The following is a 16,245-nucleotide window of genomic DNA, read 5'->3' on the forward strand; positions in this document are numbered from 1 at the left end:
TACATTGAGTTTATAACTGCTACAATGCATTGACATAGACGGAAGAAGAAGGAACAGTTGATAGAAGCATTCATGTATTTGATCCAGCTGTGTGTTGCTCTAAATAGCCATCATGTTTATCTGAAGTAGAATCTTGAATTATATCTTATTATATTCTCCATTCAGAACTTAGGAGAAGAGCTGGTTTAGTAACTGCTTTTTTGTTACTTGTATTCGTACAGTTGTATGACAAAAGGACAAAACATTCTTTTCAAAGTACAACATTCAAACTATGTTATAAACTTTGTCGTTTCCGACGAATCACGGTTGATCGTCTCTGTTTCTCTTCTCAATCATCTCTCTCTGCTTCTCCGCGAGCCTATCTAAAGCAGACGAAACGGCGTCGCTTCCACCGATCAGCAGCCGCGTGATGACCTCCGGATCCGTCTCGAACCGCGCCGCCTCGAACTCCTTCCTTGCGTTCTCTCTCAGCACGTCTCTCCACAGGACTCCCCTTGAATCCGTCCACGTGTAGAACCTAGTCGCGCGTAATATGTCCCGGTATAAACTCAGCGCCTCTCGGCGCGTGCTCGTCAGACGCTCTCTGTTCAGATACTCCGCCTCCTCGTCGTTGATTAGCGGTTTCTCTTTCTTCGCTAGGTGTCTATCGAGGAGCTCCTCCATGGTGTCCGGGCCTTCGTGGAGAAACCGTCTTGTTGATACAGCGTCGCTCCGAAGCATCAGATCTATACGAGTCGACAGGTTTCGCCATTTCCGAAGCTTCGCAGCCATCGTCAACATCTCTTATTCACAGAACCAACGTTGAGCTATTTGGTCTCAAGTTGTTTAATGGGCCCAATATAGGCTTATCCATGCGGCTTAATAGTCCCATATAATTACTAAGCTAGCTAGAACTCTGGAACACGAAGAATATGAAATTGTTACTGCAGACAAATATTTCGATTGTTGTGATGCAGCATCAAGTACACATTTGGCGCCAACATCATAAGTTCGAATAATACTCTAACTTTATCGATTTAGGATTTGGTTTTACATGTTTTTTTCTTTTAAAAGTTATATTTCCTTTTAAGGTTTATAGAATCCTTTTCCGTTTAGGAATTGTCTAAAGGAAGGATTATATAAACAGAGCTTTAGCTTTGTAATGAGATACGTTTGATTTAATAATAAGAAGAGCTTTGCTTTTATCCCTTGTTTAGATTCGATTAAATTCATCAAAACAGGAAGTTGGTCTCAAGAAGCTATCGAAAGAAACTCTTGATCGATCCAAGAACAGGTCTCGAAGAACCCTAAACTCTTAGATCGACCGTTCACCCATTCGTACGCTGCGCCAGGTTGGTATCAGAGCTCTGCTACGCTCCGAAACTTTCTCAACCGCGACAATGGTCCGTAAGACTCGTGCTCAGCAATACGCTGATAATGATGACGACGATATCCCCACTACTCGACAAGCTATCATCGACCTCCAGTCACAAATCACTCATCTTGTTGATGCTGTTGCCACTTTGACAACTCAACAACACGCCGCTGCTCAACGTCACAATCGCAATGACCAAGTCTCGCTACACAACGATTCCGATGACGACAACAACAACCCCTTCGCTCCGCTAAGACAACAACGACCTCGCCGTCGCAACCACAACACACATGAATCAGATTCTGACAACGAACATGATGATTCTTCATGGAAAAAAGCTTTTAAGCTTGAGATACCCGAGTTCAAAGGTTCCATCATCGCAGAAGATTTATTAGATTGGCTTGTAACAGTTGATGAGATACTTGAATTCAAAGATATCCCACTCGATCGATGTGTTCCCATGATTGCTACACGATTTCGCGACCGCGCCGCTGCTTGGTGGGCTCAAACCAAGACAACTCGCGCACGGTTAGGGAAAACAAAGATCACCACTTGGGAAAAGTTGAAACGTGAGATGAAAAAGAATTTCTTACCTTATAATTATGAGCAATTGATGTTCCAAAAACTACAGAATCTACGACAAGGATCACGAAGCGTTGATGACTATGCCACTGAATTCTTTAAGATGATCAATCGCGTCGAAATCCAAGATTCTGAACAACAACTTGTTATGAGGTTCGTGGGTGGCCTTCGACAACAGATTCAATTCACACTTAACCTTTTCCGCCCTCAGACCATATCTGAAGCTCACCAACAAGCACTAACCGTGGAGGCACAAAATCGCAATGGATACACACCATGGGGTTCTAACCGTCAAACCCGCACATCAACTACACCAACTACTTCTACAACCACTGACAATGCAACTCCATCAACAGAGTTAGCCATTGTTCCCACGGATCAACAGCGACAGACTCGACCTGGGGGGCTTCGATGCTTCTCTTGTGGAGAGCTCGGTCATCGACAATCCGCTTGTCCAAACCGTAATCGTCGTGGTCTACTTCTCGATACTACGGGTCGTGACGTTGAAGTGATCTATGATGACACCGCTGATGAAGCCATAGAAGAATTAGAAGCAGACAATGGAACTCTCCTAATGATGCGTCGTACTTGCCTGACACCAAAGATCGAAGATGAATTCCCGCAACGCAAAAACTTATTTTCTTCCCGATGCACAATTAACGGCAAGGTCTGCAAATTCATTATTGATTCAGGCAGCAGTGAGAATGTCATTGCTGAGTCAGCAGTTCCCAAACTCGATCTCATCAGTGAGCCACATCCGTCACCGTACAAGCTTGGTTGGTTACACCATGGAAACGAACTCACTGTTACCCGCAGAACCTTGGTTAAATTTTCAGTGGGTGATGCTTACAAGGATCAAATCTATTGTGACCTGGTCCCAATGGATGCGTGCCACCTTTTACTAGGAAGACCATGGGAGTTCGACCGCCGTGTTACACATGATGGTTACCTTAATACGTATACATTCAAATACAATGGTCGAACCTTCACACTCAAGCCAACCGTTCAAACAATCTGCGAAGCTCCATCCCCGCCATCACAAGCACTTTCATCGCCAACAAAACAGGCTCCGGTTCTTATGTTACAACGTTCACCGTTCGAAGACACTTTGCGGGAAGAAGGGATAGTCTTCATACTCATCACCAAACCAACGAACAACGATCGTTTTCATGCGGTGCCACCAGCATTTGCTAACATTATACATGAGTTTGCTGACGTTTTTCCAGAAGATCTTCCTACCGGACTACCACCACTTCGTGATATTCAACATCGCATTGACTTTATCCCTGATTCATCTTTACCTAACCGGTCACATTACAGGATGAGCCCAAGCGAGCATGAGGAGTTACGCCGGCAGGTCGAAGAACTCGTGTCCAAAGGTTTCCTTCGTGAGAGTCTCAGCCCTTGCGCCGTTCCTGCGCTACTTATACCTAAGAAGGACGGCTCTTGGCGTATGTGCGTTGATAGCAGAGCAATAAATAAAATCACCATTCGTTATCGCTTTCCGATTCCACGTTTAGATGATTTGCTTGACCAGATTGGCACAGCTACAATTTTTACCAAGCTAGATCTAAAGAGTGGATATCATCAGATTCGTATCAATCCCGGGGATGAGTGGAAAACGGCGTTTAAAACTCGAGAAGGGCTTTTTGAGTGGCTTGTCATGCCCTTCGGATTATCTAATGCTCCTAGTACGTTCATGCGAGTAATGAATCAAGCACTTCGTCCGTTTATAGGAAAATTTGTCGTCGTATACTTCGACGATATACTTATTTTCAGTTCCTCCTTGGCGGATCATATACAACATCTCACGGCTGTTTTGCAAGTCTTGAGGCGCGATCAATTCTTTGCAACACTTAAAAAGTGTGAGTTTGGAGCATCGGAAGTTCAATTCCTTGGTTATATTGTGTCCGACAAAGGATTATCAGTCGATCCAGGAAAGATCTCGGCCATTAAAACTTGGCCTACGCCGTCTACAGTCACCGATGTTCGCAGCTTTCACGGCTTGGCTTCTTTTTACCGGCGTTTTGTGTCCCAGTTTAGTAGCCTTATGGCTCCACTCACAGACACCATTCGCGAGGGTCGATTACAATGGACATCAGCCGCAGCAACAGCATTCGCCACTATCAAGGACAAACTTTGTTATGCTCCTATTCTCGCTCTTCCTGACTTTACCTTAGTCTTTGAGTTACACTGCGATGCATCTAAGACTGGAATTGGTGCAGTGCTCAGTCAAAAAGGACGCCCCATCGCCTTCTTTAGCGAAAAGTTGGCTGGCGCCAGAGCTCGTTATAGTACGTATGATGTCGAATTTTATGCAATTATTCAGGCAGTGAAGCATTGGAGACATTACTTGTTCCACAAGGATTTTGTACTTTACACAGATCATGATGCTCTCAAACATTTGAGCACTCAAGGAAAAGTTTCGTCTCGCCATGCTTCGTGGATCTCTTATCTCCAGCAGTTCACTTTCGTCATCAAACACACTTCCGGCTCCTCTAACCGTGTCGCCGATGCTTTAAGTCGTCGCCATTCCCTCTTGGCCGTCTTACATTCCACCGTTACGGGTTTTAGTTCTTTTATGGAGCTCTATCCCACGGACCCTTTTTTCGGTCCTATCTTTGCTGCCGCCTCTAGTGGGAAATCATCGGAATATACTGTGCATGATGGATTTCTGTTTCGCGGTACACGACTTTGCATACCGGATTGTAGCCTCCGCCTTCTCCTAATCACAGAGCTCCATCAAGAAGGCCATATTGGTAGGGATCGCACTTTGCACTTGATCTCTTCCTCCTATTTTTGGCCAACGTTACGACGAGACGTTGAGAGGTTCGTCGAGCGGTGCGTAGTCTGCCAGCAATCAAAAGGACACGCAACGAATGCTGGCTTATACATGCCTCTCCCTGTTCCCACTCAGCCGTGGACCGATATTAGCATGGACTTTGTGGTCGGACTCCCTCGTACGCAACGTGGCTTCGACTCTATCTTTGTCGTTGTCGATCGTTTCTCAAAGATGGTACATTTTGTGCCTTGCAAGAAGACTACTGATGCCCTGCAGGTTGCTACATTATTTTTCAGAGAGATCTATCGCTTAGATGGTCTACCTCTTTCCATTGTATCTGATCGGGACTCTAGGTTTCTCGGTCACTTCTGGCGTTCTCTTTGGAAGCAACTTGGTACATCGTTGGATATGAGTTCAGCTTATCATCCTCAATCAGATGGACAAACTGAGGTCACTAACAGGTCACTGGGTAATTTGTTGCGTTGTCTGATCGGGGATGCAATTCAGACTTGGGATTCGAAGCTACCGCAGGCTGAGTTCGCACACAATCATGCGTTGAACCGCAGTCTGGGGTTTTGCCCCTTTCAAGTCGTCTATGGTCACATTCCCCGTGGCCCTGTGGATCTTTCTACTCTTCCCGATCGTTCGCGTCTGCACGGTGATGCTACTGCTTTTGTTGACTCTGTTACAGAGGTCCATACACAAGCATTGTCCAATTTAGAGTCCGCGACGTCCAAGTACAAGCAGACTGCTGATCGTCATCGTCGTCGTCTGGTGTTCGAAGTGGACGACATGGTGTGGGCTTACTTAACACGTGAAAGGATGCCTGCCCATGCTTATAACAAGTTAAAGTCTAAGAAGGTTGGTCCTCTTGAGGTCCTCGAAAGGATAAATGACAATGCATACAGGTTAAAGCTTCCCGCAGATATGAACACTTCTGATGTTTTTAATGTCAAGTATCTGTCTCGTTTCTTCTTGGATTCTTCTCCATTGGATGCTCATGATTCGGGGTCGAATCCTCCTCAGCAGGGGAGACCTGATGCAGCATCAAGTACACATTTGGCGCCAACATCATAAGTTCGAATAATACTCTAACTTTATCGATTTAGGATTTGGTTTTACATGTTTTTTTCTTTTAAAAGTTATATTTCCTTTTAAGGTTTATAGAATCCTTTTCCGTTTAGGAATTGTCTAAAGGAAGGATTATATAAACAGAGCTTTAGCTTTGTAATGAGATACGTTTGATTTAATAATAAGAAGAGCTTTGCTTTTATCCCTTGTTTAGATTCGATTAAATTCATCAAAACAGGAAGTTGGTCTCAAGAAGCTATCGAAAGAAACTCTTGATCGATCCAAGAACAGGTCTCGAAGAACCCTAAACTCTTAGATCGACCGTTCACCCATTCGTACGCTGCGCCAAATATCTCGATTATTTTTCAGAGAGATAATGTAGATCTAAGATCTAAAAATAATGTAGATCTCTCTTAGATCGACCGTTCACCCATGTAAGCGATAGATCTCTCTGAAAAATATTTCGATTGTTGACAAGAAAAAAAACACAAATACTTTATTTCGATTCAATACTGAATGCTCCCAAATACGAGCATATCTCGGAACCGTCGCATAGTAACTTGTAGTAGCAAACATGCACCATAGTTAATGAGGTAGCTTAGCTTACATTGAAAAAATATAATACTATGCTTTAGCATCGAGTTTGAATAATACAATTGTTAAGTAGCGGTCCTGGGCAGAAGCATAAGAAGTATTTGCTTTCAGCTGTTGATACGATATTTTGTTTTTCGGCCAATTTATTAAGTTGTATCAATAACTTAGATGGTTAAACTAGTTAGCAAACCACTCCAAGGTAGCATGTTCAAAACTACTAGTCGGCCTTTATTTTTTCTGGGTTTCCAGCCTTTGGTTTTGTGGAGTTTTTCAGGGCAGGACTCATGACTCATCACTCATGAGCAACTGGCACCAGTCTTTTTTTTGTATTTGTCAAATTTTCATCGTAATTAAAAATGGATTACGGTTGTTCGTGCTTTGATATATTCTTCGATATTAATATTTTTGGGTCATGTAGACTAGTATTCTTTGATTAATCGCAAGAAAAAGTAAACCATATTATATTAACTAGTTCTGGCCAGGGTTTAACACTTAAATAACTTTATACACACACAACTATTGGAATGTGTCAAACGTCCAGTTCCATCTCGATTGTACATTTTTTATTTCAGTTACTACAATTACAAGAATTTTTTTTGGGTCAAAACAATTACAAGACTTTTGGATTGCTTAGTTAACAAAGGAAAAATACTTGAATTATGTGAGACATTTGCAGAAAAAAAAAACTACTCTACTTCGTTTCAAAGTACCACGATTCTGATTTACGGGGTAATATGGCCCACGTTAAAGTCAAATTCGCAATAAGATAATCTGCTAAAAAGGAAATTTTACTTTGTCCTATAGAGCTATTTCGAGAACTTTGAAGATTTTTTCAGAAAATATATTAATCTTTTAATAAATGTGGAATATCTAATTGAAAACAAAATTTAGAATAAGAATTAGATCAATCTATAAATTTCAACTGTATTTTCTTAAAGTTTCTATATGAGACTTTATTTAATTTGGTCTCTTTGTTTATTATGCAAACTTTCCAAATACGTGTTTTAGATAGTTAACAAGAAAAGGAAACTTGCTTTAAATATTAGATTTCATAAATCGGCACAAAGGTCTTCTTTGCCTTTTAACTAACATTTGATTTGACCAAAACTCCTCTAATCCAGGCATCATCGTTGACTTTTTCAAACTTTGTTTCCTTCTTGAACATCTCAAAAAGGCCAGAACTCCTCTGTTTCTGTCTTCGATTTCGCTGTGAATCACCAAGCAATGGACAATAAGCACCATGCTTCAAGTTCAACTTCAAAACCAAAGAACAAGAACAAGCTCTTGAAGATGCTTCCCAAAGCTATGTCCTTCGGACATCGCGTACCGCCGTTTAGCCCCGGAAAAGATCTCCACCACAACCACAATACAACGTCGTCCTCCTCCAACAAAGCATATTTCTCCGGTCCTATGGTCTTGGTTCCTAACGCCGCTCGTGTAAGGAGAAACAAAAGCGACGCCGTTTGGGACGAGCCCACTTCACCTAAAGTCTCTTGCATCGGCCAGATCAAGCTCGTTAAATCAAAACGCTCCTCTCCTAAGAAAAACCCTAAACCATCTTCTTCCTCTTTAACCAAAGGAGATGATAACAAAGGTCGTTTTTCAAAGTTCAAACGTCTCTTCTCGTTCTCGTCATCGGCTGGAGGTAACAAGTCTAGAAAACCCCATCCCGCCGCCGTGACTGAACAGCCGGTTACGGTGGTTACCTCCGCGGCGGTGCCGTCGTTAGGTCAGATGAAGAAGTTTGCGAGCAGCCGTGATGGTTTAGGAAGATTTGACTGGGAGGTCGAGATGAAACGTGAAGAAGAAGAGTCTCCGGCTGATCATCGCCGTGGTTACTTTTCCGATGATGAGAGGAGAGGAGGTTGCTTAAGAGGCAAGGAAGAGGAAGAAGATGACGTAATAATTCCGTTCTCAGCTCCGTTGAGTATGAAGCCTAAGAATGAAGTTAACTTGTGGAAGAGAAGAACCATGGATCCACCAAAACCACTTCATCTTCATACCTCTTGACCTTTGAAGTTACATCTCCATTTTATTTCAATAGGTAAGTCACTGCAAATTAAATCGTATAATGATCATCATACAGAGTGAATCTGGATTTTGTTATTATGTATATATGCTAAATGGTGCCCATATATATCATCATTTCCATTCTTTTTTATTATTATTTGAAAGAATCATCATTTTCCATTCATTAGTTAGTCTTTATGAATATGTGTTTTGGTTCAATTTTGCTATTTGCTAAATAAAATCTCTCTTTCACTACGTTCTGTTTTTTGAACTACTTGATACATAAACGTAGCCGCTATGGTTTTAACTTTTAAGACCATATGATTTTTAACAAGTTAGCTGGAAGCCTGGAACAAAGGAGATGACAACACTTACAATCTAACAGAAGCCTAAAATAACAATAAACTAGTGACAAAAATGAAGTTCAGTGAGTCTTAAATTCACGGTTACTACTCCCTCACGAGATATGTTTTTCTCCTCTTTTTAACGGCTGTCCACTCTATTTCTTTAATAATTTGGGTTGGCTTAGTTAATCTCTCATCTCTAGTTGTGGTCATGTGAGTGTTTTTTTTTTTTTGAAAGACCATGTGAGTGTTTGCTCCCAGTGTTGCGAATGGTTGGTGGCACTTAGGAAAAACTGTGGATCAATTACATTCTTACAGTTACATAGTAATGTTGTTTTACTCATGGTGACATCGTGTATGACAAGAACCAACTAACTGTCCATATTATAAATGTAATTCACAATCCAACCATTAAATAACATATGCTTCGTATCACATATAAAATGATATTAGTGCTCATATTTATTTATAGAATTACACAATATCTTCATTGGGTAGGTAACAAATCAATTTACATCTCATTCTCGTACCGAAATACTCAAATTCCGTGCCTTCAAAGTTAAAAGTACAAAGCCAAATCAAACCAAGAATCACAATATTTTGTTGTTTTCAATATAAACATGTCTCGGATGGTACAAACAAAACCATAAATCATTTTCCTTTTAGTAAATCAAGTTGACAATTTAGTATAAGTGACACGAACGCCTGTATACAGGAGAATCTCTCCAATGAGTTCTCCTTTACTAGAACCAACATACCGGCCACAAATATCACCGTTTGTAATGAACAAGAAAGTGGGTACTTCCATAACATTCATGTCCTTGATCTCCATAGAGCAGGGCCGGATCTGGGGACAGCCGAATGAAACATTGACCTCGGCCCCCAAAAATTTTAGAGGTTTTTTTGCATAGGTTTAAGCCCCAAACATTGATTCTGGTCCCCAAAATTTTTAGAATTCTTAAGAAATGTTTCAAGCCCCCAAATTCTCAGATCCACCCATGCCATACAGCTATCATTCTTGTCTCCGTTCATTCTAGCGAACACGATGGTCTCCGACATTGACCGGGACAGCTTCAGCACTGTCGGATAAACCTTGACGCAGGGGCCACAATGTTTCAGACCGACGTCGAGCACAATCAGCTTGCCTCCACTGAGATTCTCGTCGATCGGCTTCTCCATGTCAGCTCTGCCGTGCAACTGCACCACTGCCGAGTGGTTGTCGCCGTAGTATAGCACATCCCCCATTAGCTGGTTTGGTCCGATACCTACCAAATGGTCAACGTTTTCCACATATTTTACGTGTTTGCCTCTACTAAATTTTTTTTTCTCAGTTTTACAAAGATTTGAATTTTTTAGATTTTTACATTTAAAAAAAATATCATACTAATTTTTTTTATCATATTTTAGTTTCAAAAACTATTATTTTATGTAGTTGTCATCTTTAATTATTACAGATAAAATAGGTAACTGAAACACAAAACTTATATCTTAAAATCAATAAATATTATACTCCCTCCGTTCCTAAAAGATCCATGTTATATTTTTTTCACACTTATTAAAAAAACATTTAAAATTATATTTCCCAATACATTGTTTTTCTTAATTAACTATTCCCAATAACTTTTAACCAATGAGAATTTATTAAACACAATTGTATTTTTTGAAAAGTACAATTTTTCATTAATTAATAATATATTGAAAATGTAAAAAATGTATCTTCTTGAAACAATTTTTTTTTTAAAAAATGGATCTTTAAGGAACAGAGGGAATATCATTTATATTTATGAGAGGCAGGTATTAGAGTAAAAGTAATTGGAGAAATTTCGAATAATGCCTTATATACAAATCTACTTCTGTATATAGAATATACAACCATTATTTTTATTTCTATAAAAATATATAAAAATATTTTAAATAATTATAAATAAATAATTTATAAAAAGAAAATTGATGAAACATCATATATTCTTTCTATAATTATGCAATTAGTTACCATAAATTATCATTTGTAATATTACTTAGTTTTTTTTGGTAACTTGTATTAATTGGTTGTAGAGTTTCCATTTATTTTTAGATTTGATTAAAATAAATATTTAATAAAAGTCATCAACCAATCAAATTATAATAATTTGTTGAAACTTCACCTATAAGCGATAAGTCAGCAGAAGTCAATAAAGTGACTTCTCAATTAATATATAGGGGTTTGCATCGATAGAAGATGTCCTCAAGATTTATATAAATAGATTTGATAAAAGTCTCATAAATAATTTAGAAACTCTAATAAAATGATTTTGTATGCCAGAACGAAAAAATGTTTTAAATAATTTCAAAATCTTTATAAATGATTTATAAATCTCGTGGGGGTTTTAAAAAAAAACATTAAATTTCTAATAATGCCTTATATGCAAATCTGATTATGTATATAGAATATACAACCATTATATTTATTTCTATAAAAGTATATAAAAATATTTTAAATAACTAAAAATAAATAATTTATAAAAAAAATTGATAAAACATTATATATTCTTTCTATAATTATGTAATTAGTTACCATAAATTATTATATGTAATATTACTTAGTTTTTTTTTGGTAACTTGTATTAATTGGTTGTAGAGCTTCATTTTCTTTTTAGATTTGATTAAAATAAATATTTAATAAAAGTCATCAACCAATCAAATTATAACAATTTCTTGAAACTTCACCTATAAGCGACACATCAGCAGAAATCAATAAAATGACTTCTCAATTAATATGTAGAGGATTTGTTCTATAAAAATAATTTCTAAATGTATACACATATTAATAAAAATAAATAAAATTTATATCATATATATTAATTTATAGAAAAAATAAAATTTCATCAGTAATAATTCAGATATTAATTATTATTTTTAAAATACAATTTAGTATTATCAAACAAAACAAAATTTACAGAACACAGAAATTTTCTATCAGTGTAAAGCAAAATTTTATCTCTGAACTTTATTTTTGCGAAAACTGAAATAGTAAAATTAGACATGGACATAAGTATGATATGGCTTTTGTTTTGTTTTGGTAAAAGCATATGTATAAGACTTATTTGCATAGTTCAAAGAAGTGAATACAGTCGAAGTAACCGAATCATTATGGTATAGTGTTTGATATAAAGATGGGGATTTAAAATTAGTAAAATGTGAGAATTTAATGTGTAGAAAGTTGGATGGAAGTGGTAGATTTTGAGGCAATAAATAGTGGGAAGAATTATGAGGTGTTGCAGTTAATGACGCAAGGCATGCATTTGGTTTCTCATCCACACTACTAATAATAAAAGTCCATTTTTATTGGAGTTTGTTCCGTTTATAAAGAAAATACCAGTGAATAAAATAAGAAAGAAAGAAAGATTTTAAGAAAAATTGTGACAAGGAATAAATGAGACTTTGCAGGTTGTGGGAGTGATGAGTGCGACATATCAATAGACAGAAGGGAAATATGATTATATAAACGATGTCAATTTAATTGCATTTTGCTAAAACAATAGGGACAGACCTTATTCTTAAAGAGAAATACTTCGTGGAATTTATAGCGTATCATGGTTAATTGCTAGGTCAAAAAGGCAGAACTTATATTTTATTCTAAATTTTGGTGTTACATTTAGTCATTTACATAGCCTTGGATTCTGCAATCCTCTCCTAGGTGGAGGATGGACCCATCAGTTGGAAGTTGCCGCACATGAACAGAAGTCAGACATTGGAAATTTTACATGATTCTCAACAATATACTACTATAGTACTTATAAAACAAATATTTCTCGAGGCAAAAACAAAACAAATGTGCAAATTAAAGACCAAAAAAAAAGTTTTTCTTTTCGTGTTTCTTTGGTTATATTTTTTCTACATATATTTTTTTTAAACGATACAATCTGTATAGATTTCAAAATATTTTGAAAATCTCAAGCAAACAGACTCCCTTTATCTCTCTATTAATTCTTAGAGCATTTCCAATCAATTTCTATTTATGCTTCTAACATAAGAATTGTTATTTTTTTCTTCTATTTATAGATAAGAAATATAGCATTTTTCTATATTTTACTTTATATTTATACAGCTCTGTTTTAAGAAATATATTTGAGCAAAACTCATCTCTATTAAATATTTTTTTCTATTTTCATGGTAAAAATAGATGAATATATTCGAGATGGTATTAATAGCTTCAAATTAATTTGGACGTGTCGTAATGTGTTCAAGACATCTTAAAGTTTGGCGTTAAGGAGAAAAATACCAAACTTGTACGTCGGGCCATGTATCGAATAAAAAAAACTTCCACCAGCCAACGTGTGAATATAGCCCTGGGAATATAGTATAATCAATGGTTGTTATGGATCATGCAACATTGCAACTACCATATAAAATATCGGGACTCAATGAGTTCGAGACACTAAACGTTTACTCTCATTGACACATTATCAATCTACGTACAACACAGCTTAAAAAAGTCGTGACTTAAATTTATGATTGTAACATTTTAGTATTTTAAAGACTAGTTAGATAAACATTTAGATCGTGACAAAAAAAAGATAAATATTTAGCTATAACCAGTTTATATTTTAAGTATTTTACGTTACCGATTAAATTTTTTGATTTGATAGTTTAAGGTAACGTCTACATTGTATAGCTGTTAACCAATAACTAATTATGTATCACGATTCTGAAGTTTCATAACAAAGTTCAAACTTCAAAGAATATGTTTGTCGCAGTTTGTCAATAAAATTAATAACTTTTTCACTCTATTCAGTTCAATATCATTAGAAATTAATATTCTTAACAGTAGTCAATTAGAGATGGAGCCGTTTAATTTGTGGTCAGAACTCAGAAATGGGTATGAAAAGGAAACCGAACGGTAAGAGAACCTCGTTGAATTTCTTTTGACATTTGCAAAAGAAACCACCACGAGAAAAGTAAACTAAAAACCTCAAATAAAAAATCCAATCACTCCTTCACTGTTTTTATGTTCGTAGTTGTTAGATCTTAGAGCAACTTTATCAATGAGTTTTTCAATTTGGAGTTCTCACTTCCCAAACAATAATATTCTAATACCACATATTAGAAAATTAAATTCTTATAGAAAAATTAGATGATTTTTAAAGGCAACACATATTTTTCTAAAGAGGTTCTATACTATCTCACTCTCTCCCATATTTTTCTTTTAACTTTTATTTTCTTAAACATTGAGACACTCTCCTAAAGACTCCCATTGGAATTGCTCTTATATCTGTTTGAATCCGAATATTTAAATAGATCACTCTTTCATTTGATTTAAACATAATCTAGATTCTAGGGTTTCGTTTGGAAAAAAAAAAATACTTGGTTCATAAATTTCCTGCTACAACAACAACTGTACATCACCATCATTAAGAGAACCCCATCTGCCTCTTTCGCAACCTAATAAATATTCTCACCCTTCCCCATCTTTCGCTTCTCTCATCTATTGTTCTCTTTGTAGGTTTTCGCCTTTCTCCTTTTTGTTGAAAAAAGGTTCTCGCCTTTCTTTTGTATGAAAACTCTTTTTCCTTTTAGTCAAAATAAAACCCGTTCCTCCTTATTGTGTACCTCTCCTGATTACATACGACGGAAAGGAAAGAGAAGAAAGTTTTGATCATGCCGGTTTGACAAAAGAGTTTCTTATAGATATCTTTGGCATTCTGTCCACCTCCTCTACATATGTGTATGGACGATGTGTTCTGTGAGTGGAGGTGGGCATACTGCCAATAGAGATCTGTTAGGGCTTCTTTGTAAAACTCCTCATGATTTTATGCACTCAAGATTATACAGTAGCTCATGGTGATCAAGATCATCTGATGAACACTTAGATCTCAGTTTGAAGAAATATTGTATTTTCTCGAATTTACTTAACCTTATTATGTGTAATCGTGATTTTTATTGAGTCATTACTCATTAGTTGACATTCCCTGTGTCTCCTTTGATCTGATTGATCTCTCTGAAGTTTTGTTGCTTTCCTTGGTTGAGACTCTAATCTGTTGGTGGTTTCTAAGATTGATCACATTCATCACATTTTGATTGTAAAAAAACTTAAAATCTTTTAACTTTCAATGGCGTTGACCAGTGTGCAATTCTGAAGTAGTGGTGGCGTTTGGGACGTTTACATCATCTAGGAACGGTAATATATTATTCATAAAGAAAGAGGACCCATTAGGGCATCTCCAACCCTACTCCATTTTCAACTCCAAACATCATTATGGAGTAAAATCTTCTCCAACCCCACTTCATTTTGGAGTTGAAAATAGAGTAATGGCTAGGGTTACTCCATTTATGGAGTAATCTTACTCATTACTCCATTTTGGAGTTGGACTTTTTTTATTTATAAAATGGTCCTTTAAATCTTTAATGTTTCTATTTTTTACTTAAATAATATTTAAAATGATACAATAACATGAAAATAGTATATTCCACAAAAGATTATTTAATAATTTTAAATAAATGCATAAAATAACAGAAAACATAAATAATTAAAATAAAAATAAAAATAACATAAAATAAGTAATTTAATAATCTGGAAAATCCGTTCCGGATCCGCTAAGGTGGTGAAATATTGCCCAAACGGAGAAGTCTGAGAAAGAGCTTGTTGATCTTGTGATTCAGCATTTCGCTTTGATATTATTTGTATTTGTCAGACTTCTTTATATTGGTGAAAAACGAGGATTTCCTGGAATGCTTGGCAGTTTAGATTGCATGCACTGGAAGTGGAAGAATTGTCCTACCGGTTGGGCGGGACAATATGCGGGTCGTAGTGGATCACCAACTATAATTCTTGAAGCTGTCGCAGATTATGATCTTTGGATATGGCATGCATATTTCGGAATGCCAGGCACTAATAACGATATCAACGTGTTGGATTCTTCTTATCTTTTTTCCAATCTTGCTCAAGGTATTGCTCCTCCTGCTCATTATTTTATTCAAGACAAAGAATATTATATGGGTTACTATTTAGCGGATGGTATTTATCCAAAATGGTCGACCATAGTACAAACTATTCAAGAGCCAAGGAGTCCTAAAAACAAATATTTTGCAACGCAACAAGAAGCATGCATGAAAGATGTTGAACGTGCATTTGGAGTTCTACAGTCGCGCTTTGCTATTGTCAAAGGACCTGTTCGTTTTTGGAAAAAAAAATGTGTTACATGACATTATGACTACATGTATAATTTTACATAACATGATAATTGAAGATGAGCGTGAACTTGATGCACCAATTGAACTTGGAAGAGAAGCTCCACCTCCAGATATCGAAATTGCAGAAGATGAAAATGTCCGATTTCAAAATTTTCTTGCTCGATTTAGGAATATCAAAAATAAAAAAGCTCATTTATCAAAAATAAAGAAGCTCATTTTTCATTACGAAATGCATTAGTTGATCATTTGTGGGAAAAATATTCTAATGCTCATTGTTGAACCTATATATATGTTGTCTTTTTTAATGATTTCTTGTACTTTTTAATAATAAATATTTA

The 16,245-nt window shown here is 36.7% G+C and overlaps 2 protein-coding genes and 1 long non-coding RNA gene across 4 annotated transcripts; 1 reads left to right on the forward strand and 2 right to left on the reverse strand.

Annotated features, from left to right (window-relative positions):
- Positions 1-119: 119 nt before the first annotated feature.
- Positions 120-832, reverse strand: LOC103853000. Its single transcript, XM_009129902.3, has one exon. The coding sequence runs from the start codon at positions 778-780 to the stop codon at positions 301-303; it is 480 nt and encodes a 159-aa protein (XP_009128150.1). The 5' UTR covers positions 781-832; the 3' UTR covers positions 120-300.
- On the forward strand, positions 710-14,681 carry LOC103853002 (uncharacterized protein At1g76070). Of its 2 annotated transcripts, XM_009129903.3 has the most exons (4): positions 710-947; positions 3,279-3,280; positions 6,268-8,427; positions 8,733-14,681. In XM_009129903.3, exon 3 carries the CDS (start codon positions 7,608-7,610, stop codon positions 8,391-8,393), a length of 786 nt encoding a protein of 261 aa, XP_009128151.1. In that variant the 5' UTR covers positions 710-947; positions 3,279-3,280; positions 6,268-7,607; the 3' UTR covers positions 8,394-8,427; positions 8,733-14,681. The 2 variants fall into 2 exon arrangements, with proteins under 2 accessions (XP_009128151.1, XP_033141922.1); XM_033286031.1 differs by having other exon boundaries at positions 6,268-14,681.
- Positions 8,958-16,196, reverse strand: LOC117132194. The gene is made up of 2 exons (XR_004455751.1): positions 9,734-16,196; positions 8,958-9,563 (listed from the first exon to the last, which is right to left on the reverse strand). It is a non-coding gene; the product is annotated as an uncharacterized LOC117132194 (long non-coding RNA).
- Positions 16,197-16,245: the final 49 nt, after the last annotated feature.

The sequence above is a fragment of the Brassica rapa genome, chromosome A02 (genome assembly GCF_000309985.2).
Source record: "Brassica rapa cultivar Chiifu-401-42 chromosome A02, CAAS_Brap_v3.01, whole genome shotgun sequence".
NCBI lineage: Eukaryota > Viridiplantae > Streptophyta > Magnoliopsida > Brassicales > Brassicaceae > Brassica > Brassica rapa.